Genomic DNA, 25,728 nt, shown 5'->3' with positions numbered 1-25,728 from the left:
CACTTATTCTTTCCATGTATCCAAATCATCCCAATACTCTTTCATCAACCCTATCTCCCAACTCCCTTTCCACCCCTGCTCTCCTCCTTACCTCATTTCTCATTCTATCCGGTATTAAAAACAATAGGATCGGAGTTGTTGGCAGTTGTCGGTAATTAGTACCACCGCAAATAAACACAATCATATAACTATGCCCTAAATCTTGGTACAGCATTAACCTCTTCAATGTAAGTCAAATATTCATGCACACATCAGGATGCATGACAATACACACATTACAAAATATAGTTTCTACTGTTACTCATTCTGTTTCACCCTGAATAAACAAAACATCACAGAAAATATGATTAAGCCTGTTCACAGAATACAGAGGTCAGCAATAAAACAAATATAATCAGGAAGTTGACGCCGGCATCGTCATATATCCCACTCATGGCTCATAACACGGAACACACACGAATTTCAGTCTAGGTGTATTTGAAAACTTGAGAATAAGAGACATTTCCCAATGAGCATTGCTCCTTTCCTGCATACTACAATTAGGTAAATACATAGGTGTTATAATTTTCGAGAGGTCAACATTTAAAAGAATGTTCAGTAATGTAGTCTAAGTGCATATATGAGTATGAGGGATAAACTAAAACAACTGTAACACCAAAAATATCTGGTATTGCCACATTTCCATGGGAATTTTCTTATTTTGGTCAAAATCTTTATTCTCCAGAATTTGTTCGTAGTAACCAAAACCTGTTGCTTCAGTGTCCTTAGTTTCCAGGTTCTTCTGTATTTTGTTGGTGTAGCTGAGTGACCAGTGACCCCCATATTCTATGAACAGGCTTCATCGCATTTTCTGTGATTATTAACATTCAGGGTGAACGAGAACAAATAATGCTGCTGTAACTGTAACTGTTCAGTTCCAAATGTCTTAGTTTCCCTATCATCATCTACCATGTAAACATAAGAACATGAAAATGAAGGAGACTGCAAGAGACTATAAGGTCTATGCTAGCCAGTTCCATGTCCATTATCACCTATTATCTACATCCATAAAACTATCTAGCATTCTCTTAAAATTCTCTTGAAACAACCAACAGTGTCTGCACCAATTACATGATTACTAAGTCTGTTCCATTTGTTAACCATTTGATTGGTAAACCAGTTTTGGCCTATTTCCTTCTTTAATCTCAATTTGTCCAATTTAAATCCATTTTTCCGAGTTTGCTCTGTTGTCTTGACATGATGACCTTGTCAGCATCACCCTTGATAAACCCCTTGAATATTTTTATTAGATCACCCTATACTCTATGTTTTTCAAGAGTGCAAGTAGAGGTGCCCAAGCATGTCTATAAAAGGTAAATTTCTAACCCCATGTATCATTTTGATCATTCTCTTCTGTACCGATTCTAGTGAATTTATATCCATTATATAGGACAGATACCAAAACTGTACTGCATAGTCAAGGATGGGTCTAACTATTGCCAGATAGTTTGATAACTACATCTGCACTTTTGTTTGTAACTGTCCTAGCAATAAATCCTTATGCACTGTTGGCTCTACTCTTAGTGCTAGTACAGTTTTCTGGATTTAAGGTCATTATATTTTCCCTAAAAAGGTGTTATCTAAGCTATACCTGTTTCCTAAGTAGTGTAAACCTATGTTTAACAAACTACACTTTGAGATACAGACGCTCCTCTACTTACGTTCATTCGTTTTACGTTTTTTCGATTTTACGTTTGAACCGACTGTAAAAAAAAAAAAAAAATGTAAAAAAAAAAAAAATGTGAATTTTTTAGATTAGCGCACTCTCCGTAGTTCAAACGATATTTGCGCATGACGCTGCATCCATTGTTTACATTGCACAAACGACAAACTGAACATGCCTTGCCTCCTCCTCCTCCTCATCTTCCCCCTCCTCCTCCACCATCTCAATTTATGTTGCTTGAATTTAATTTATTTGAAATTAATGTTATTATTTTACAATGTTATGTGTATAATTAATGATTTAGGGGTGTTTTATAAGATACGGTAATAGAATTTACGGATGTATAGTACAGTAACAACTTACGTTCATTTTCAACTTACATTCGGCCATTCGGAACGTAACTAAAACGTAAGTTGAGGAGCATCTGTATTGAAGTTCATTTGCCATTTCACTGACCATGCAAGCAATTTGTTAAGACCCTGCACTATCCTGGCACCTCCCCTGACCTGATATGGCATCTTATTTTTGAGTCATCTGCAGGTTTACCAACATCATAAATAATCTCATTGCCCAAATTGTTTATATGTATAATGAACAATAAGGGACCCAAAACAGAGCCCTGGGGTACTCCACTAATAATATTTCCCCATTTGGATTTTACACAAGATAGTCAGTCAGCTGACTGCTTCTGAATACAGTTTTGCATCCATGTCTTATGGTTGTGTCATTAACTGAATGAGTGTTTCAGCATAATGGTAACAGTCTTTATTTCGTTTATTTTACATTGGCTGGTGTAATTCAATATCTGTTACATGAATAATCAATACTTCCCATTCTCAGACTTTAGCTATATGCATTTTCCCATTAAATAAAAATTTCAATTTAGTGTGAAATAGATTTAATGCAAAGTTTCAAGGACCCTATCACAAGATAACAGAAGTTTTGGCAGTAAATGAATTTAACTTTAGTCCATCAAATGATACCTCACTTTTAACATAGGTGAAGTTGCACTTAGATCACAGTTAAGCCTAATCTATAAATGGAGAACACAATATTTTCTACTTACCAATTTCTTTGCCTTTCAGGCCTGGAGGGGGTCCTCCTCTTCCTCCTCTTACTCTCCCACCACCTCTACTACCACCACCACCACCTCTGTAGCTACCTCCTCCTCTCCCTCCGTAGCCACCTCTGCCACGACCTCCATATCCGCTTTCCCTTTGACTCCCTAGGGGAGAGGATAAAATAAATTACACTCTTAATTATAACACATTACATCCAATAACAAATGTATTTTCTAGGGGACACCTGTATTAAAGAAAAGGGTAAGATAAAATATTGAATGAATTTCCAAAATGTAACAATCCTCATGGACCACTGTTGGGTATTTGCATGTATTGGTCCTGCAAGATGGCCAGCAAATCAGCTCCTTATCAAAACCTGTCAACCCCCTCTCCTCCATCATAAGGTTCAGCCCTGAGAGGCGACACTCAATTTCTGGACTGGGCCCACAATCTCAATCAACTTCTACTGTATTTCTCACACCTTTTGCACATGTAGAGCTGACATCTGGCAACTGCACCCCTCCTACTACTTTCAGTTGGTAACATAGAAACAATCCTACACCAGTCAACATTGACAACAGTCCAAAGTTTTTTCCCAGAGAGATCTTAGGAGGGCCTGAGAACTGTTGCCAGTTGCTGTTAGGATGCAGGTTTTCCATTTGATAAAACTTGAGGTAATAACTATTATTAATATCACTGCCAATACAGTGAACCCCCTCCCATCCATGACTCGCCATTTGTGACCCTATATATCTGCATCTTTTCCCATCAAACCTAAATAATGTGTATTCACAATTCTCCCACATATCTGGCAGGCCTATGCATCTCTGTACCAGTGCTTGAAACCATAATTTTTTTCGACTTTCAAACTTAAAATCTATCATTATTTAATATATTCATTAATCAAAAATAAACGAAGTGGCAATATACAGTACACAAACTAATATAAAAAATATATGTACATACATATACCAAGGTCCCCTTACAAGGGAGGTAGCCAAAGTTAAAAGGTATGATTCCACTTCCACCCATTATATCCCCACCCACTCCAGTCCCATTCACCACCCCTCCCTCCCTCTTTTCTTGACTCCTCCTGGATGACAGGTCATCCCTGTACATCACCCAATGCCCTGGGTCAGAAGCAATGCAGCAAGACACAGCACATCCACAGCAAAGTTGCTTCATTTAATTGACGACCCCCCCCCCCTCTGTCCCCTTATGCTGAAAACGAGAAGACAGGAAGAAATCCCTTTGGTCTGTGGCAAAATATCATTCACACATAACCACTCCCTAACCCCACCCCCAGCTCACTCCATTCTATGCATCACAGCATCATCCATATACAACCATTCTCCACTCACACCTACCTTCTGTCTTCTCCCTTCCTTCCTTCCTCTTCTACCCCATCCATCCATCTCATCGTTGGTTGCCTCATCCTGTTCACTCCATCCACCTTTGCCTTCCACACTTATTTCATTAATCTTTCTTCACTCATTCCTTCCATGTGTCCAAACCATCCCAAAACTCTTTCATCAACTATCTCCCAATTCCTTTTCCACCTCCACTCTCCTCCCCACCTCCTTGTTTCCCACTATCCTACCTAGTGGCCCCTACCTTACTTCTCAGACATTTCATCTTGACCAAATTTAAACTTTTCCTCTCTTATGTCCCAAGTTCCTGCCCCATATAGTACTGTCAGCACAAGCACCCCTTCATACAATCTCCTCTAGCATCCACTCCCAAATGTCCATTTCTCATTACATTTTCTAATCCCCCAAAGGCATTTATTTGTTTCTCTCACTCTACATTCTACCTCCACTCCTCTCATTCCTGCCACATTTACCCCCAAGCATCTAAAGAGCTATCCACTTCCTCCAGCCTCTCTTCCTTAATACTCGCTTCCAATTTGCTGCCATCCTCTGCCCCTATACATCTCATCACCTTACTTTTACCCACATTTACTTTCAACTTCCTTCTTTTGCACACTGTCCCACACTCTGTCACTAAATTCCTTAATCCCTCCTCTGGTCCTGTTACAAAACTTAAATATAAAAAATAAAAATGTGGCATGTGATACAAGCATCTCCAGCACCAATGTTTCTGGCCACTCTATTGGCTGACAAGTTGAGAGTAGCACAAGGCGCAAGATTCGATAAATTTTTCATTATTGGTGAGCACAGGTCTATTTTACTATATTATCAAAATTTATTACTATATTAAAGTGCTTACATAAATATACTGATATTTATTTACATCATAAAACAAAAATGTTAAAACAAAGTTTGTACCATTATAAAGGGTATTCTAATGTATTTTTAAGGGGTGTGCCACTACCTGTGATTTTTCACTATCCATGAGGGGTCTTGGAACCTAACCCTCATGAATACCAGGGGATCACTGGATTATCATTATATCACTCCTGACACCCTAAATCAGATTTGGGTGCCAGGAAGACTCTTTGTGGAGAGATGATGTTGGAGATTTGTTTACCTGTCATCGACAGCTCAACAGACACAGTTCAAGCTGAGGCATCAATGGACTTGTTGGAGACATGGGGGCTTACAGGTGTCATAACTGCCCTTGTTTTTGACACTACATCCAGCAACAGTGGAGTACACAGGGGAGCTTCCAAACTGCTTGAGGAAAAGCTGAAACTAGTGTTTTACCTGGCATGCAGACACCACATCCTGGAAGAGCTAGTTGGAGCAGTCTGGGAAAAGCTGTTTGGCAAGGTGAAGAGCCTAGAGAATTCCTGGTTCAGACACTTCAAGGATGTATGGGGGAAACTGACAACAGACACCTCTAAAACCCTGATGATCCGAAGCAAATGGCTCAGGGAAAAGAAGAGGGATTTTAAGGAAATACTTCATGACATCCTCACATCTGAGAAGCCACCGAGAGCTGACTACAAGGAAATGACTGAGCTCACAGTGATTGTTCTTGGAGGCACACCTCCCTGTGGGATTCACTGTAGTTGACCAGGGGACATTCACCAGGCCTGATGGTTGGTCAGGAACTTGTATTCCATGAAGAAGCCAATGTTTTGTGACCAGCTTGAGTATGATGAAGAGACTGTTGCAAAGCTGGAACAACTCAACATTTTCCTGTCACTGTTCTACACACCAATGTGGATGATGTCAACATCTGCTATGGATGCTCCTGTGAATTATCTTCAGCTCATCCAGGACATATTGAAGTACAAGAGATCAGACCCAGAGGTTACTGAAGCAGATGATGGAAAATCACAAGTGGTACTTGACACAGGAGGCCATGCCATTCATGCTCTTCAGCAGCAGGATGAGTGACAAGCAGAAACAGGACATTGCTGTTCAGCTGCATGCCACTCAGAAGCCAGACAGCTTCAAAAGGGAAGACCTGTGTTTCAGGTGACAGCCAAGACCACACTAGTAGATCTCATTGGTCTGGACTCCCATGTTCTGTTAGACATCCTCAGCATTGGACCTGACTGGCTCCTGGATCAGGTTGAATCATGGCCAGAGAAGGAGGACTACAAGAAAGTCTCAGAATATGTGAGAAACCTCAGAGTAGTGACTGACATCGCTGAGCATGGAGTTAAGATGAGTGATTTTGCAAATGTCAACACCAAAGATCCCAAGCAGAAGGAATATCTCCTCCATGCTGTGGTATACGACAGACGGTGTTTCGAAAGCTTCAAGAAGCAAACACTTAACAAATAACTGTGTAACATCATTTTGATACATATAATCTTGATTATTTTGGTAGTTTCAGTTGATGGTTTGACTTGCTGCAAAATTACACTTTCCACTTGGTATATGTCAAATGTATGAAATCTTATATTTCTGTAATAATTATAAACAACATGCCATTTTTTGTACAATGTTAATCAGATTGTAAACATTCAAAAGAACATTAATTTTTTTTTAATCTGTTAACTATTTTGTTCCTCTATCTTGCTCCATGAACTGTCTCCAGATTAGTATAATGTCAATATTTTAAAGGATTTCGTATCTATTGAAAGTCATGGGGAAATTCATCAATTCTAATTGCTGATATTTGTAGAATAGATCCTGCTCATTCATTTGGTACTTTATTTGTTGCTCTATCTTGGATAATTAGAAATACCACAAAATATGCTTAGAAATTCCTCAAAATTGGCCCCTGTGGTTATAAGATAGATAGCAAAAAATTTCAGTCTCCATGCAGCAATGGTTCCATACATTCTAGATAAGAATGGATGTAATTTTTGGCATTTTCAGGTCAAAAAGCATGGGGAAAAGTACAGTAATGTATGAAAATATGAAAAAGTTGTTTTTGAATAGGTCAAATGCCACTACAATGTTCCCATGCATGTTACAGATTGTGAAATAGGGATGGAGTGAGGGGACCAGGGATCTTACTCCTCTGTATATTTTGCACTCTTCTCCAACAAAAAGGTCATAGCAAGGAGTTTGGGAGAATTCCAACCAAAACCCTAGTAATTGGGTAAAAATTTCATAACAACATGGCTTTAATACCTAACCTCCACATCACTGACACAATAACATGGTTTTATTGTACTAATAAATCTTCAATACTTACATTGGTCTCTCCATCCTTGACCTCCCCCACCATACATCATTAAATTCCTGTGGGTTGGAAAAAAAAGTATATTTACAAATATATACATAAATATATATGATATGTATATGTGTATTTATATATATCTATATACTGTATATATACAAAAAAAAATAGAAAGTATTCAAAGAGCAATGACAAATATAGCACCAACAATTTGCAATTTGACATACAAACAAAGATTGGACAAACTAAATCTACCAACTCTAGAACAAAGAAGAGAAAGAGGTGATTTGATAACCATTTACAGATTTGTGAAAGGGATGGAAATTCTTGATAGGGATGACCTATTAAAATGGGACAGAAGAGCTACAAGAGGACATGAGAAGAAACTTAAGAAGGATAGTTACAGAAGATATCTGATAAAGAATAGCTTTCCACAAAGAGTAATAGATATCTGGAACAAACTGAAAGAGGAAACAGTGAGTGCTAAAACTATACATGACTTTAAGAATAAACTGGGTGCTGAAAGATACAACAGCGGGTCACTAGAGGCATAGCTCTCTTCCTGCAAGATACGACTAGGTAAATATACACACACACACAAATTTAAGAGCAAACTAGACACTGAGAGATACAAAGGCAGGATGCCATGAGCGTAGCTCCCCTTCCTGTAAAATACAACTAGGTAAATACACACACACACACACACACACCACGGAACTGTCAACACATTCATTGCTGCTGGGCCCCAAAGAAGATAAACGATGAAAAAGGAAACCTGGTTTGTATTGTAGGGGAGGGGAGAAATCGTGGGTGTCCGAAATGATATCTCTGCAGTGCTAGTTAAATGTATTAAGACGTAATTAGCAAAAAATGAAGGAAAATAACGAAAAGTCTGACTCGAAAGACAACTGCGAATCAGAGCCATCTGGTGACGTCATGCCGAACCCCGATGTAAACAAACATTACACCACTTCTAGGACCATGCAGGAATATCACAAAGATGCTTTTTCTGGATTTAGTAAGTACAAAAGCAGGAGTTTAAGTCGAATCTTAGAGATAGAGAGGGAAATGAGCAAAAATAGGATACGGTGGGAGAATGAAATTATGGACTTAAGAAACGAAATCGTTGGACTAATGGATTGCTTAGCGCAAGCAAACTTTGAGATTTCCGACCTGAGGAAAACTAACTTGGATCTAAGAAACGAGATTAAGGAAATGAAAAAGGATATAAGAGAGCTGAAGAGTGATAATGAAAAGAAGAGAATTAATGATACTACCAATAGCGAAAACTTAAAAAAAAAAGAGGTAAACAACAAAACACAAGAAATGAAAAAAAATCGTAGAGAACTTAGGTGAGGAAAGTATCCAAAATATTAAGAAATGGAAGGAAAACATTGAAAATAAAGAAATTGTTTTCAAAGAAATAGTCCAACAACAAATGCAGGAAAATGCAAAAGACACTATTATCCAAGTAATTAATGAAAAAGCAAATTGGGTCAGAGACACAGTGGATAGGAAAAAATGTATTGTGGTATATGGACTAAAAGAAAAACATGGTTTGGCGAGGTACATGAGAGAAAAAGAAGAAAAAGAGACAGCAATAGCAATCCTAAAAGAAATTCAGGAGGGAGCCCAAGATGCAGGTAAAGACGTTGACGAAACATATAGGATCGGTCACTATTCTAAGGATAGAAATCGACCCCTAAAGATAAAACTAAGATCACAAATGGTAGTAGAAGACATATTTGAAAAAGTAGGTAACTTGGCAAGAAGTGGAATGTACAATAAGATATGGATAAAAAGATAAATGAGTATTGAACAATTAGGAAAAGAAAAGACACTAAGAGATGAAGCAAAGGAAAAAATGTGAAGAGAACGGAGACAGAAAGCAAGGATTCCATTGGAGAGTAATTGACATGAGACTGAGGAAATGGTACATCAGAATGGGCAAACCAAAGACAAAAAAAAAAAAAAAAAAAATGGAGAAGAAAATTGAAAGTGGCATATACTAACATCGATAGATTAATTTCATGACTGAATGAACTTAATGATTGCCTGCTAGAAGAAAAACCAGACACAATGGGAATTGTGGAGACTAAACTAAGGGATGAAATACCATCCACCAATGTTGGACATGGACTATACAATTACTGGATTAAAAACAGACAAGAAACAGGGACGAGGAATCATGTTCTTGACCAAGAAAAACTTGAATGTGACAAAAATTGTGGAGGGCAAAGGTAATGTAGAAATGATCATGATAAAAGTTGAAGACAAGAACATGAAAAATAGAAAGTTTGTGGTGCCCCCAAAAAACAAACGCTTGGAAAGTGAATGAGCATATGAAAATGCTAGAAGATACAAGGCAATCATTAAATGAGATACTAATGGGCGGGGGTAATCTGGTGATTATGGGGGACTTCAATTGCAAAGAAATTTGTTGGGAGGAGGAGACGACTTGTGGAGTAATGTACTACTGGATATGACCATGGAATACACAATGACTCAGTGGGTCAGTGAAAACACCAGATACAGAAATAATTAGGAGCCATCGAAACTAGATTTAATATTCACAACAGAACCTGAAATTGTGTATAAAATCCAATAGAAGACACCAATTGGAGTGACAATATACTCACTGAAACTGAACTAAAGGAAGAAATATACATGGAGAGAAATGAAAAGCATAGGAAAGGAAGATTGATGTACAACAAAACAGACTTTGCAAAACTAAAGAAATTCTTCCAGAATGCAAACTGGGAAAAATTTTACATGGAAGAGACAAAAGTGGAAGAGAAATGGAATATCTTGATGGATAATTACAATGAAGGGGTAAATAGGCATGTACCAAGACAGAAGCAAGAGAGAATGTACATTAAATGCTGGTTCAACAAAAAACAGAAGGGACAGAGCTTGGAAAAGGTTGAGAAAAGATAACAAAAAAACTGGAAAATGGTAAGTTTATATAAACTATAGAAATGAGTATGTTAAAGTGAGAAGACAGGAAAAAAGGAACCATGAAATGGATATTATAGATAAACGCAAAGAGCAACCCAAGCTACTCTATCGATACATGAATGGTAAACTTAAAAACAAACAGGAAATGGTGAAACTACACCAAGGGAATATAGAATACGTGTTGTACAGAAGAATTAGAAATGGCCGAAGTCATGAATAATCACTTCAAATCTGTCTTCACTAGAGAGAAAGCACAATATTGGGACGAAGGTAATGAAAGGTGAGCGAGATAACAATAACACAAAAAGAAATATTGGAACACTTATCAAACCTTGACATTAGGAAATTATATGGCCCAGATGGAATTGCAAATTGGATTCTAAAAGAATGCAAAGAAGAACTAACGGACAAAATACATAACATAATACATTGCTCACTCAAAGAAGGAAAAATACCAAAAGACTGGAAAAATGCTAACATTGTACCAATACATAAAGGAGGAAACAAGAACCAACTAACTATAAGCCAGTCTCACTAACAAGCACTACAGCCAAAATTTGTGAGGAAATCATCAAGAATAGATGGGTAAAACACCTGAAAGACAACAATATAATAAACCCAAGACAATTTGGGTTCAGACAAGGAAGATCATGAACCACAAACTTAATATGTTTCTACTCAAGATTAATAGACATAGTGCAAAAAAGGAATGGATGGGCTGACTGTGCCTTCCTGGACTTACAAAAAGGTTTTAACAAAGTACCACACAAAAAATTATTAAAAAAAAGTAGAACATATAGGAGGGATACAAGGGAACCTACTAAAATGGATGGAGGACTTCCTGATTGGTAGAAAGATGAGAGTAGTGCAGTGCTCAGAGAAAAATATTCAGATTGGAAAGAGGTGATCAGTGGAGTACCACAAGGATCTGTATCGGCTCCAATAATATTTGCTATTTATGTGAATGACATGGATGATGTGAAATGTTACATGAGCTTCTTTGCAGACAACGCCAAACTGTTAAGGAAATTAAAAACTGAAAAGGACTGCAAATCAATGCAGGAAGACCTGAATAAGGTATGGAACTGGAGTCAGAAATGGGAAGTGGACTTCAATATTAACAAGTGTAGCATAATGGAGTTTGGAAAAAGCAAAAACACAATATCAGGACAATATTAAATTGGAACCAAGGAGGTAAAGAAGGAGAGATCTGAAAAAGATTTGGGGTAATTATCTCAAACGACTTGTCCTATGACCGATAAACAAAATTGTCGGAGAATCCTACAACTTGCTAAGATCAATAAAAGTGGCATTTACATATTTGGACGAAGAAATTATTAAAAAAAATATTGGTCACACTGATAAGGCCTAGACTAGAATATGCAGCGACATTGTGGTCACCCAGTACCAAAAACAATATAAAAAAAATAGAAAGAATCCAAAGAGCAGCAACAGAAATGGCACCTGCACTTGCAAACTTGTCATATGAGGAGATTGGCTAAACTGGAGTTACCGACTCTGGAGCAAAAAAGAGAGAGGTGATCTACTGACCATCTACAGAATCATGAAAGGCACAGAAATACTCAATAGAGAGGACTTGTTGAATGGGACAAGAGAAGCACAAGAGGACATGGAAAGAAAATAAAAAAACATAGCTACAGAAGAGATCTGAAGAAAAACAGTTTTCCACATAGTGGTGGACACTTGGAACAAACTGGACAATGAAATAAGTGTGCCCAAAAACTATTCATGAGTTTAAAAGCAAACTAGACACTGTGAGATACAAAGGCGGGACACCACAAGCATAACTCCCCTTTCTGCAAAATACAACTATGTAAAATACACACACACACGACAGTCGAAGTGACAGTGAAGATTGGACTCCAGAAAAAACTACAATTTTTGTGGATCTCAACGACAAGGGAGTACCTGTGTTGTATTAGTAGGGAAGGGGAAAGCTCGTGATGTAGTGGGAAGGTAAAGAAAAATGAGAAGGGGAGGGATTAATGAGAAAAATGGAAGGAAATGAGGAAGAGGACAAACAGGCCCCAGAAGTCAGAAGGAATGTCAACAAGAGATGCGCAAACGACAGAGGTGAAGTCGAAGTATTAGTAAAAATGTAGAAATTAGAAATATAGATAAGAGCAGCACAATGGAAGGTGAAGATAATTATTTCCATGGATTTAATGAAAAAAAAATATATATATACAACAACGGATTGAAGGGAGAGAAGTGAACCCCTCCCCTCCCCCATGAAGGAAATAATAATAACATGAAAGAAAATAATGGAACAAATAATGAACCTCGATGTCAGAAAATTCTTTTTGTATGTTTGCACTTTACTTGTACTGAATGGGGGTACAATAAATTTTTCTGAGATATCAAAGTTAAGAACCACTGGCCTACAGGAATGCACCTCAGTCCTCCACTGGTTATTCTTCCTTCAAACTAGTGTATGGTCACCACCTATGAGGACCCCTGATGTTCTCGAAGGAGTGCTAGATCAACAAAGGACCACCCACCAAAGAAGAGAAGAACGTGCATTGGCTCTTGCTTGAAATGTGGCTTCATTTCCAAGCTACTTAATCCATTGCAAAGGAAAGTCTTCTGAAAGACCAAACCACATCAAAGAGGTTTTTCGATGCTCCTGTCTCTGCATCAAACCCTATCAACACAGTCTTCGGTACCGTTGCCCTGGCATGGGAAGCCCCCAGGGACAAAGGAGACTCATGAGACCCAGAAATCCTTTTTCATCAAACCCAAACCTGGGAAGATTGCCACATCTCCCAAGAACTCACTGCATGTCAACAGTCTCAGCTTCGGGAGCTCCTGCGGGAGAATGCTAGCATGTTCTCTGATTTACCTGGATGCATGTCCACCATCGAACATCGTGTAGACCCACAAGAGTTCAAACTCTACCACACCTACCCTCTTCCATTATACCTGGGGCCACAGCACCATAAGAACCTCCAATATACAGATGAAGAAAAGAACACATAGTTCGATACAACAATTACAAATGCCAAGGGTGACACAAAAAAGCATGTAAGTTTAATGGGACCCAATAAGCATTGCCCCTTTTCTGTACACAACAATTAGGTAAACACATTCATTTTGGTCCGAGAATTTTTCTTAGAACTCCATTTTCATAAACTTCAAGTCTTTTTCCACTCCTTGGTGAATCCCTAAGCCTATTCCATATATGATACATCATACTTCCATACAACAGTCAATACTGATGGTTTAAGCTTTTAACCACCACAGTGACATATCTTTGTTTTTTTTTTAATGTTTCTGCTGTTAAATAAAATAGAGAGGGTAGGCTACAGACGCCACTACCAGGCACACTGTTTAGAAATGGGAAAATGCAAGAATCTTGGTTACTTGTGACCTGTAAACAAAATTAAAATATATTTTTTGTGACAAAAATCTCACTGTTCAGTGCAATTTTGATTTCATGTTTGCATTGACGTTTTTAACAAAAATATATGGATAAATCAAATGTAACATCATGTATTGGACATAGCTGAAAAATCATTCTGAAAAAGAAATATCTCAACCAAACTTCAACTAAATTTACAAATTCCTTACCAGATCACTCGTTATTGTAAACAAGCAATGCACACTAGGGTACAAACAATATATCTGCACCGGCACGAGCTCAAACCAATTACACTGAAAACAATATAATTAGTAGCATCTAAATGTATAAATTTTCTTTTGCGTAACTTGTTACTTTATAAAGAAAATAAGAAAATTATTTTACAACAAAGGTGGTTCTTTCGAACGAGTTGTTGAACAATAACAGTACTGTAAAACTATATAGAACCGTGTATCTGTGATGATGAGTGGGGTACGGAAATTTAAAGAAACAATATAACTTAACTCACGGCATAATGAGAGTAAATTATTGCCTCAGAAATTAATTCTAGCAAAAAATGGAAAGACTAAGCCCTGCAATTACAACTGCCTAATCAGAAGAATTAGGCAAGTTTGACGGTGTGCTCGGAGCGCTCATGTTTTAGATTGTTTTAGTTGTTAGTATTTTAAAATGTAACATTGTATGGGTTCAATTGATTCTACAATATCACTTGACAATAGCGTATAATAGTTATCAAGAAAACTGTGGAGAACATCAAATTATTGTGACAAGACAAGACGAAGGAACCCAGGGGATCGAACACAAAAGCCATGACATTATACTGGATATTTCAAAAAGTATATCGTTCTAATTTACTTAGATATACTTAGGTGTATACTAGACGCAAGCCTTTGGTCCTATTTTTCCAGATCTTACATTTATTATTGCAACGTGTGTTCAGTAGTGATGGGCGATAGTATATACATATATATATATATATATATATATACATACATACATATATATATATATATATATATATATATATATATACATATATATATATATATGCTGGTACATTGTGACAAGTTGATGAAGGTGGAAAAAGAAGTCACGGGTCTAGTTCCGAGTTCCTGAGTTTATTCCTGACCGGTTTCGCTGTATGCTTCTTCACATTCAGAAGAAGAAGCATAGAGCGAAACCGGTCAGGAATAAACTCAGGAACTCGGAACTAGACCCGTGACTTCTTTTGGTCACAATTTTTGAAATTGTGACACCCGGCTCGCTGTCTCACCTTCCCATTTTCTCGTCTGATTTCTCACCGTTTCAGCCCTTCATTCCCTATACTCGGGGGAATTACCAGAGTCCTTAAGACTTCTAGTAGCTACATCCTGTCCTTTCTCCTCCTCGTTATCCTCTTCATCTGTCATGTCATTTTTGACAATCAATTTCAGTGCCTTAACGAAGGGAGAGACTTCTAATTATCTAGAAACACCCCCCCCTTTTGATTTGTGTTCTCAGAGCCATGCTCAACGGTTTTCGCGCCCACACAAAGCGCCCAAACACACACCCTCCCCCCCCTGCGCGCTGCCACATATTTGTTTAAGCTAGGCAATTAGAATAATTAGGATTGTGTCTAACCCGCTCGTGAACAGTGTCTACCTCAAGGAACAATTGCAACTGTGTCACCTCCCACATGAACATTATTCGTAGTACCCTTCACAACTAGGGACGGAGACGTAGAACTATTGGCAACGTCGGAAGCCGGCTAGCGGACATCGTGACCTGACCTGCCGCAGGACACAGGCAGTCTAAGCATCGAGTTCGAAAAAGGAGCTCAGACCGCTCGATCTCGGAAGAACAAGCGTGTCCTTTCCGCCCTCATGTGACTGTTGGGGATTTATATCCTCGTAGCAAATCGAGTGTCGATTATTTGGGTATAAACCCCTCAAGCAAAAACTCTGAGTGTAGTGCGATTGACCGGGAATACGCCGATGAAGTGACTTACAACCCCCATCACAGCGCGCCCAGACCGTCCACCCCCCGCCCCCACCAAACGAGGCGGCGCCGATCGAAGCTCTGCAGGAGACCATGCTAATTGAAGACGTCTCCACAAGCAAGACACCTATTAAGTACTAATTCATTAACAATTTCTTAAGCTAGGAACGCGCGCAGGGAATAGATAGGATATGTATGTATGAAATCCAACTGTTAAAACCCTTATTTAATCAAGATATACTTCTAGTGTTTAATTATTTAAATTCATTAAAACTCACAATAGGAGTTCTGGGTTTCATTAGCCTAGGACGGTTCACTTAATGAGTTGTCCCATCATACCCCTCCCCCCTCTTTGATTTACTCTCACGCTTGCCTTGGAGGGAAGGCGAGTGGTCCCGAGATGTGATACAAATCGCCTGGACTTCGGTTCCCCAACTGCAGCTATCTCCCCCCTCCCTTCAGCAATCACTTAAGGTACGTGTTACCCACACCACCTCATCTACCACCTTCTTCCACTGTCCAGGAATTTGCATCACTTTTTCCACCTTCATCATATATATATATATATATATATGTATATATATATATATATATATATATATATATACACACGTATATATACACAGTGATCCCTCGTTTTTCGCGGTTAATAGGGACCAGAACCCCCCGCGAAAGATGAAAAACCGCGAAGTAGGATTTGCCCCCCTCCTAGGAATTTTCGTGTATGTGTGTGATTCACCTTGGTCTTTGGATCACGTGCTGGACCAGTGATCGACAGCTATTTCCCTCTCGGAAGAGAGCTCGGAGCTCGTATGACCGATCTATGATCTACACGCAAACACACATCCAACTCACCGCCCACGAGAGTTGGAGTAACGATTCGAAGCACAGCGATACTGAAATTATTTTCAGCCGTGGGCAGGATTTGAACCCAGACCGCCGTAGTGACAGTTTAGGACTCTATCAACCGCGCCACCGTGTGTACCAGAATGTTTAAAATATGTAAACTGTGCCGTTACGAGAGGTAACGGGGCTTTTTTATATGTCCGTGTATCCCCATGTTTACATATCTTTTTGTCGTAAGGCTCGTTTCCCCTCGGAAGAGGTTTCCAAGTTTGTTTTTCATAATGTTTAATTTAAGTAGGCTGCGAGCAGAAGCTTCGTCTGCTTAAGAATACTATCGTTGTAAGTTGTCTGCAAGCTGTGCTGCAAGATAGCATCTCATTATTTGTACAATGTTCACTTTAAGAATTAGACTTAAGAAGGTGTGTAAGAACCTGTTGCGGTGGTGCGATGTTACGTCGCGCCTCCAGCCAGTGTGGTTTGAAACGCCTTCAGTTGTATACCTCGCTCCCTTCGCGGCCTACTCGGTGAGTTTTGAGCTGAATTTAGTTTTAGATCTGGTATATTGTTTCTTGTATATCATAATGAATTTAGCCTAAAAGCTGCTCGTATTTCATGTTCAGATTATTTGTAATTCTGTATAAAAGCTGTTAGTAACGAGCGTTGCTCTGGTTTGTTTACAGTTTTTCATCTCCTACTCCTACTCCTACTACTTCTACTTCTACTCTTCCTAACAATTAATATGATCTTCCATGGTTTCAACGGAAGCACCTGTTGTGTGAAGATGAGAAAGTCGTGTTTTCTATTGCCAATAAATGTTAGCGACGAGTACCCCGTGGATCCTTAACCCCGCGTTGTTTACGTTACGTAATCCAGAAAAGAGGGCACTCGTTACGCTAACCCCCTATGCGTCGCAGAGTAATCTGTGACGCCAAAATGAAAAACGATGGCCATTGGCGCTCTCTGCCAAGAAAATCGCTTTTGTGAAGAGGTGAATGAAAAGAGCCGCTGCGAAGGAGTTAAAAGTTAGCCATGCAGTATGCCAAGTCCATCTTGAGGATGTGGCCAGACCACGCCCTGCACGCCGTTGCCACGTCTAGATTCCCCTCGTCGTCACCACATGAACTTGATGTGTCGCCTTCCTGGCATAAGTTTGCGTGTGTGTGCTTGGGTTTGTAGCGCAAGTAAAAGTGTAGTGTAGCGCAAGCCAAAGTGTAGTGATCGTATCGGCGCGCGAGTGTGATGTGGCAGTCTTAGTGATCGTATCGGCGCGCGAGTGTGATGTGGCAACAACGTATGGTTGCCAAGCCCCAACAGTGTTTACATAACACCACGTCGCAGTTAAGCATGTGTTTTTCCTTTGAAGGCAAGCTACCTTGCCTAAATCCTGTCATATGTTAATATAAGCATGCGACTAATGTGCATTTTTAGATTGAACCAAATGTAGGGTTTAATCTGTTGTTGTCTACCTCAATAGTCGTATAGTTAGGAGTGTGGTAACGTACTCCGTGGTTTTCGATTAAGTTCGAGTTTTCCTTGTCTTCTTTATCATATTACTGTCTTGTCTCTCACTGTTTCTCTCGCTTGGCAATATGTCTTCCAACCACAGTATAGATGAAGGACCCGTCTCTGGTAGGGTCAGAGTCCTCACGGCTGAAGGGCAAGAGGCTTTTCAGAGAGCGTCTGATCAGCATGAAGAGAGGGTAAAGGCGAGTAGAGAAGGAGTACAAGCCTTATTGGAAGAACCGAATCATGGTCCTTGGTTGTATGAGGCCCACGCTGTGTACCAGGATACTGTAAAAAGGTACCTGGAATTCTTAATGCGTGAACGTACTTCAGAAAGTCTGGCTCGTGCTGAATCAGTGAAGCACGAAGACAGGGATTTTCAGGCATCTTTTCGTCAGGTAATCAGTAACTATGCTTCCTCTTCCTCAGTTGAGGTCACGGAAGAGGAACACCACACTGAACCGTTTTTACAAGATGACCCGAAGTCCAATCAAGTTCCTTTATCCCTCGTCGACCACTCTGAGTTTTGTATGCCCCCTTCCATGAAGGGCAGTTCAAGAAGGTCGGTTAGGTCAGGTCGTTCCAGTAGCACCAGTGTTAGTGTTGCAAGGAAGCAACGAGCCAAGGTGGAGACCGCTCGTATCAGAGTTAAGTTTGCCGAACAGGAGGGTCAGCTTATGAAAGAGCAGGCTGAAATGCAGGCCAAGTTCAAAGTTATGACACAGCAAAAGGAGTTGGAAGAAGCCGAAGCCGAACTTAGGCACTTAGGACCTGACGATGATTGGGAAACATGCAGTGACTGGGACCAATTAAAAGGTACAGTCGCTACCCGCACCCAACTATATGTGGAGCAACAGGGTGGTATAGTCGATGTTCCCGCTAGTCAGAAGGATCTGGTAGGCTTGAATCCTGAAAGCCCTGTTTTCAAGCCCTGTTCTGATTTCAGAGTTAACTCACAGCCTGCTAACAATGTTCCATTCAGTTTTGAACCTCGTATCGAAAAGGTAAAGGTGAGGTCTGTGCAACCTGCGCAGCAACCTGTTGCTAACCATGTTTCTTATGTGTCACCACCTGTAGTAAAACCTCCTCGGAGTGCATCTCCTAGATTGGGGACAACCTCCAATTCTGCCGATTTGAGCAAGTTCTTCTTGCGGAAGGATTTACTTCTTAGCAGGCTGTCTACGTTTGAGGATACTGCGGAAGACTATGCTGTTTGGAAAGAGAGTTTCAAGGAAGTCGTGCAAGAGTTAGGCACCTCATGTAAGGAGGAAATAGACCTGTTAGTTAAGTACCTAGGTCCTGAGTCTAAAGAATGGGCCCGTACAACCAGAAACTCAAATGCCAAGAATCCAAACCTGGCGTGCAGTAGAATTTGGGAGCGCTTGGATGACAGGTTTGCTGCCCCTTCGATCATTGAGACTTCAATTAAAAAGAAGCTCGCCAACTTCTCTAGGATTTCACCTAGAGACACCTTAAGGTTATACGACCTGTGTGACATTCTGTATCAGATAGAAGCCTTGAAGGCTAACCCTGTATACAGTACACTGTTTGCATATTATGACGCCTCGTCAGGCATCAATCCCATTGTCGCAAAACTTCCACCCTGTATACAGAAAGCGTGGACTGGCAGAGCCATGAACTACAAGACTGCTCACGGTGTGCCGTACCCACCTTTCTCCTTCTTCATTGAGTTTGTGAAGGAGATGGCAAGGGTCGAGAATGATCCATGTTTCTCTTATCAAAGCCTTGGAGCCGATGGTTTTGTGAAACCAGAGAAGCCACCTCCCTCTAAGTTTCCTCAAGTACGTGTGAAGAAGACTGACACCATGTTGTCCAGTGGCAGTAAGTCGACCATGGGCGCTGACAGGTCTGTTGGCGCCGCTAGGCCTACCGAGCAAAGAAAGGCAGAAAAGGGAGATTTTTGCGTCTACCATGATGCCTACGTACACCATTTGGATTTCTGCAGGGCTTTTCGCACCATGTCAGTGAGCGAGAGGAAGGTTTTCCTAAACGATAAAGGAATGTGCAACAGATGTTGCAAAGGTAACCATCCTCCTTCCAGCTGCAAAGAGAGAACTTTCTGCAAACTCTGTAAGGCCCATACTCATGTGACTGCCTTACATCACGATGAACCCAGGTCGAAGAGGAGTTCGACTCAAGCGGTTACACAGCATGGAAGGGAGGTTGCTCAAGATAAAACACCTCGCTCCCCTGTAGTCAATCAAGTGCCGCTTCCAAATGTTCTTACCCCCATAGTAAAGACTCAGGGAGGGGAGGATGCTGCGGTCAATTCCAAATGTACCTTGATATGCAGTAACCCCACCTCCATGAGTAAGTCCTGTGCCAAGACCTTCTTGGTAAAGGTCTATCCTGAAAGTAAGCCAGAGCTCGGAGTGTGGTGTTATGCCATCCTAGACGATCAGTGCAATTGCTCTTTAGCAAGGTCTGAGTTTTTCGATTTGTTTGACAAGCTGAGCAAACGGGTTTCATATCGTCTAGCTACCTGTGCAGGTGTAACGGGCGCTTCTGGGCGCACCACCAAAAATTACACCATCGTGTCTTGGCATAACTCACAAGAGGTGCATATCCCTAAGTTAGTGGAATGCGACAGCATTCCCAGTGTAAGAGAAGAGATACCCACCCCCGCCATAGCTCGTGGTTATCCCCATCTGTCCGATCTGGCCGAATGTATTCCACCTCTGGTTCCTGAAGCTGAGATTCTACTCATCATTGGTCGAGATGTGCCTTCAGCTCATTACATTTTTGACCAGAGAATTGGACCGGTCAATGCCCCTCTAGCTCAACAGACCAGTCTGGGTTGGGCAATCATTGGGGAAGTGTGTCTCCATGGCACTTGTAGGCCTCCTGTCATTAGCAGTTTCAAAACATCCTTTGTACATGATAGACGTCCCTCTATAGTCGCACCATGTGGTAACCAGATTCATGTTTCTGAAGTAAAGGATGATTTGTTCAAGGTAACCAAAGATGATGACAAGGCCGCCCTGTCGATTGAAGACAGGAAGTTCTTGGATGTTATGAACTCATAGTTCCGCAAGGATCAAAGTGGTCATTGGGTCGCGCCACTGCCTTTCCGTCCCAATGTTGTAGCCACCAGTAATAATAGAGACTTTGTGTGGCACCGCACACTGTCTCTCCATCGTAGCCTCAGCACAAAGCCGGAAAAACGTCAGCATATGATGGCCTTCATGCAAAAGATGTTAGATCGTGGGCATGCTGAGGTTGCACCACCATTGAAGTCTGATCAGAAGTGCTGGTATCTTCCATTGTTTGGGGTGTACCACCCTAAGAAACCTGACAAGATCAGGGTTGTGTTCGACTCTTCTGCCAAATCCAGAGAGTTCTCCCTAAATGATATGCTGATGTCAGGTCCTGATATGACAAACAGTATTCTCGGGATTCTTCTACGTTTCCGTCAGGAAGCTGTAGCAGTGGCAGCTGATGTAGAACAGATGTTCTACAATTTCAAAGTGAAGACTGAGCAAAGAGATTATCTCAGATTCTTCTGGTACAAGAATAATGACCCTGATGAAAGGTTGATTGAGTATAGAATGACTGTTCACGTTTTTGGGAACACGCCATCTCCCGCCATTGCCACCTATGGCTTGCGTAAGTCTGTAGAAGATGCCTCTCCTGAAGTTCGCTATTTCATAGAGAACAATTTCTACGTGGATGATGGGTTAGCATCTCTGCCAGATGCGGAGACTGCTTACAAGTTAATCCAAGACTCTAAGTCAGCACTTCAAGAAGGAGGACGCCTGCGCTTGCACAAGATCACTTCCAACAGTAAGGAAGTGCTGGAAAAGTTTGCCACCAGTGAGCTGGCTGATAACCTTCAGGAGCTGAACCTAACTTCTGACTCTATGCCTATGCAGTCAAGCCTGGGCCTCTTATGGGACATCCAAAGAGACGTTTTTGTCTATAAGTTCATGGATTCAGACAAGCCTTCGACAAAAAGAGGGATACTGTCTGTTGTAAATAGTCTGTTTGACCCCATGGGATTCTTAGCTCCAGTAATAATAGTGGGAAAACTACTCCTAAGAGAGATAACCAATCTAAAGTGTGGTTGGGATGAACCCATACCAGCTAAGATCCATACCAAATGGTCCAGATGGCTAACGTCCTTAAGGGACCTCAAGGATATAAGCATCAATCGTCAGTTTGCTAGTATTTCTTTGTCTCAAGCTCACAGGATAGAGCTTCATACCTTTTCAGATGCTTCCAGAGTAGCAGTAGGAGCTGTATCATATCTTAAGGTTTTCAGTGATACCGAAAGCTACCAGGTGTGTTTTGTGAGGGGACAAGCTAAAGTAGCTCCCAACCATGGTCATACTATTCCCAGGTTAGAGTTGTGTGCTGCAGTGATGGCAGTTAATCTCAGCAATTCCATCTCGGATTGCTTGGACAAACCCTTAGACGCAAGGCATTTCTATTCTGACAGCATGATTGTCTTGGGCTATATTCATAATGAAAGGCGTAGATTTCAGGTCTACGTGAGTAACAGAGTAGACCACATTAGGTCGTCCACCGAACCTAACCAATGGCATTATGTACCTACAGATTGTAATCCAGCAGACCTGGCTACCCGTGGTCTTGAAATAACCAACCTAAATCAGAGTGATTGGTTGTCAGGTCCCTCAAGCTTATTTGAGGATGTTGTATCCACCAGTGGAAGTTTTCCTCTTGTAAGCCCTGAGACAGATAAAGAAGTAAAGGTATCAGACTACACAATTGAGTCTGAACCCCTTGTTAGTGCAAACAAAAGCAATGTAGAGCCTGCAATTGCGTCATTAGCTCAGAGGTTCTCTAATTTCTCCTGTTGGAGGAGACTTGTAAGAGCGGTAGCTCTCCTTAAGCATATAGCCCGTTCTTTCAAACAAGGTAACAAGTGTTGTTCAGGTTGGCATATATGCAACAAACATAAGTCACCCGATCAACTAGAAGATGCAGCTGATTTCATTGTTCAGACATACCAAAAGGATTATTTCTCGTCTGCCATGACTAAATTGCAAGGTGAAGTTTGTTTACCTCCTTCCAGTCCCATTGCATCTCTGTCTCCTTATTTAGACCAGAAGGGCCTACTTCGTGTAGGAGGCAGGTTGAGTCAAGGCGGTGATATACTGGGTATGCTTACAAGGCCTATTATTATTCCAAAGGAATCCCATTTAGGCTTGTTGTTGATCCGTCACTACCATGAGACAGTGCACCACCAAGGGAGAGTGATTACAGAAGGAGCCGTCCGTACAGGTGGTTTCTGGATTTTGGGAGGGAAACGTACCATTTCTAAGGTCATTTCCAAATGCGTCACCTGTAAAAGGGTAAGAGGTAAGGTGTGTGTTCAGAAGATGGGAGACTTACCCGTCGATAGACTTACTCCCAATCCGCCATTTTCCTATGTAGGAGTTGACCTTTTTGGCCCCTGGCATATAAAAACTCGGCGCACTAGAAGTTCCTTCCTCGAAAGTAAAAGATGGGGCGTTCTGTTCACCTGTCTTGTTTCCAGAGCTATCCACATAGAGACTGTAGAAGAATTGAGTACTTCTTCCTTCATTAATGCCTTAAAGAGATTCATTTGTATTCGTGGCCCAGTTAAGATGATGCGTTCTGACAGAGGCACGAACTTTGTAGGTGCTGTCAAAGCACTGAACTTGCTTGCCATTACCGATGAAGGTGGTGATGTCAATAGTTTCTTGTCAAGTCAAGGTTGCACTTGGTTGTTTAACCCTCCTCATGCTTCTCACATGGGTGGAGCATGGGAGCGTATGGTGGGGATAGTCCGCAACATCATGAATGTGATACTGACTAACCATCACCCCAAGGCATTAACACATGAGGTGTTAGTAACCTTCTTTGCAGAAGTATGTAAGATCGTGAATTCCAGACCTTTAGTTCCTGTTTCCTCGGACCCTAGTAGTCCTTTCATTTTGTCTCCGTCCATCCTTCTCACTCAGAAAACTGATATTCCTGTAACTCTTCCTGAAGAGATAGATATTAAGGCAGTATACAAATCTCAATGGAAGCATGTCCATCACCTTGCTGAGGAATTCTGGAAGAGATGGAAGAAAGAGTATCTTTCCTCTTTACAACCCAGAAGAAAGTGGGTCAATTCCTCTCCAAATGTAAAGGTGGATGATGTAGTGTTGGTAAAAAATCAAGAGTGTCCCCAAGGACAGTGGCCCTTGGGTATTGTAAACAAAGTATTCCCTGGCAAGGATGATTTAGTCAGGAAGGTCCAAGTAAGAGTTGTGGTAAACAACAAGGCCCATGAATATGTAAGACCCATTTCTGAGCTTGTGTTGCTAGGTCAATAGATTTGGTAATTTTCCCCCCTAGAAAATTAGGAAGGGAGTGTGCCGTTACGAGAGGTAACGGGGCTTTTTTATATGTCCGTGTATCCCCATGTTTACATATCTTTTTGTCGTAAGGCTCGTTTCCCCTCGGAAGAGGTTTCCAAGTTTGTTTTTCGTAATGTTTAATTTAAGTAGGCTGCGAGCAGAAGCTTCGTCTGCTTAAGAATACTATCGTTGTAAGTTGTCTGCAAGCTGTGCTGCAAGATAGCATCTCATTATTTGTACAATGTTCACTTTAAGAATTAGACTTAAGAAGGTGTGTAAGAACCTGTTGCGGTGGTGCGATGTTACGTCGCGCCTCCAGCCAGTGTGGTTTGAAACGCCTTCAGTTGTATACCTCGCTCCCTTCGCGGCCTACTCGGTGAGTTTTGAGCTGAATTTAGTTTTAGATCTGGTATATTGTTTCTTGTATGTCATAATGAATTTAGCCTTAAAGCTGCTCGTATTTCATGTTCAGATTATTTGTAATTCTGTATAAAAGCTGTTAGTAACGAGCGTTGCTCTGGTTTGTTTACAGTTTTTCATCTCCTCCTCCTACTACTTCTACTTCTACTCTTCCTCCCAATTACTGTGTGCTGCCATGGTTTCAACGGAAGCACCTGTTGTGTGAAGATGAGAAAGTCGTGTTTTCTATTGCCAATAAATGTTAGCGACGAGTACCCCGTGGATCCTTAACCCCGCGTTGTTTACGTTACGTAATCCAGAAAAGAGGGCACTCGTTACGCTAACCCCCTATGCGTCGCAGAGTAATCTGTGACGCCAAATAAACAGTATTAATACTTTACATATTTGAGACAAAGATTACAACAGTACACGTATTTACTTAAATCGTTAATTATAAAACCTTATACAGTAATTAACATTTATTATACAGTAATTAAGGGTGATCAGACGCACTGATAGAAAAATGTTAAAAAAAAATTGTATATCGACTTGATATTTTTACAGTATAATCAAATTATTGTTTTCCATATTCCATGAGCATTTGAACGATGTATATCCGTCTCTTCATCCGTCAGTCCGTATGATGTCACTGATGACGTCATAAATGTTTTCCGATCTTAATATAGTACTTTCCCTAGGCTAACCTGCTTTTGCATGTAAAATCTCAAATTACCTACAAACAGCGTGTAATTTCGTTTTTCCCTAAAATCTCAATAGATCAAGATATACATAGGTCATAAAATGCATGACTTTGTGACGTCACATCGATAGCGGTTTTTTTCCCGATAAAATTCCCTCTAGCGATATCATTTATCATTTTAATAATTTATCAAAACTTACACGAGAAAGGCACAACATTCATGTGTTAGTATGATAAGTTTTAAGAAAATTTGATTTTTTTTATGAATATTTTGGAAAAACCCGCGAAGAACTGAAGCCGCG

General features: G+C 40.5%; 2 protein-coding genes across 2 annotated transcripts in view; one reads left to right on the top strand and one right to left on the bottom strand.

Annotated features, from left to right (window-relative positions):
* Positions 1-13,957, bottom strand: part of Rhau (ATP-dependent RNA helicase Rhau) — a 125,714-nt gene extending 111,757 nt beyond the window's left edge. Inside the window, exons 1-3 of the mRNA XM_076205440.1 lie at positions 13,858-13,957; positions 7,324-7,370; positions 2,769-2,927 (exon numbers count right to left, since the gene is read on the bottom strand). Of these exons, the coding sequence (XP_076061555.1) occupies positions 2,769-2,927; positions 7,324-7,363 (199 nt within the window). The 5' untranslated portion in view covers positions 7,364-7,370; positions 13,858-13,957. The remainder of the gene's footprint in view (positions 1-2,768; positions 2,928-7,323; positions 7,371-13,857) is intronic.
* A 5,996-nt stretch (positions 13,958-19,953) lies between these two features.
* On the top strand, positions 19,954-25,092 carry LOC143034519 (uncharacterized). The gene is made up of 3 exons (XM_076200689.1): positions 19,954-19,959; positions 21,022-24,703; positions 24,860-25,092. The coding sequence occupies exons 1-2, from the start codon at positions 19,954-19,956 to the stop codon at positions 24,301-24,303; spliced, it is 3,288 nt and encodes a 1,095-aa protein (XP_076056804.1). The 3' UTR covers positions 24,304-24,703; positions 24,860-25,092.
* The last annotated feature ends 636 nt before the right edge of the window (positions 25,093-25,728 follow it).

Source organism: Oratosquilla oratoria, chromosome 2 (genome assembly GCF_046742065.1).
Source record: "Oratosquilla oratoria isolate Oo_2021 chromosome 2, ASM4674206v1, whole genome shotgun sequence".
Lineage (NCBI taxonomy): Eukaryota > Metazoa > Arthropoda > Malacostraca > Stomatopoda > Squillidae > Oratosquilla > Oratosquilla oratoria.
The sequence above is the reverse complement of the archived record's forward strand: the minus strand, read 5'-3'. Positions and strand labels throughout refer to the sequence as shown.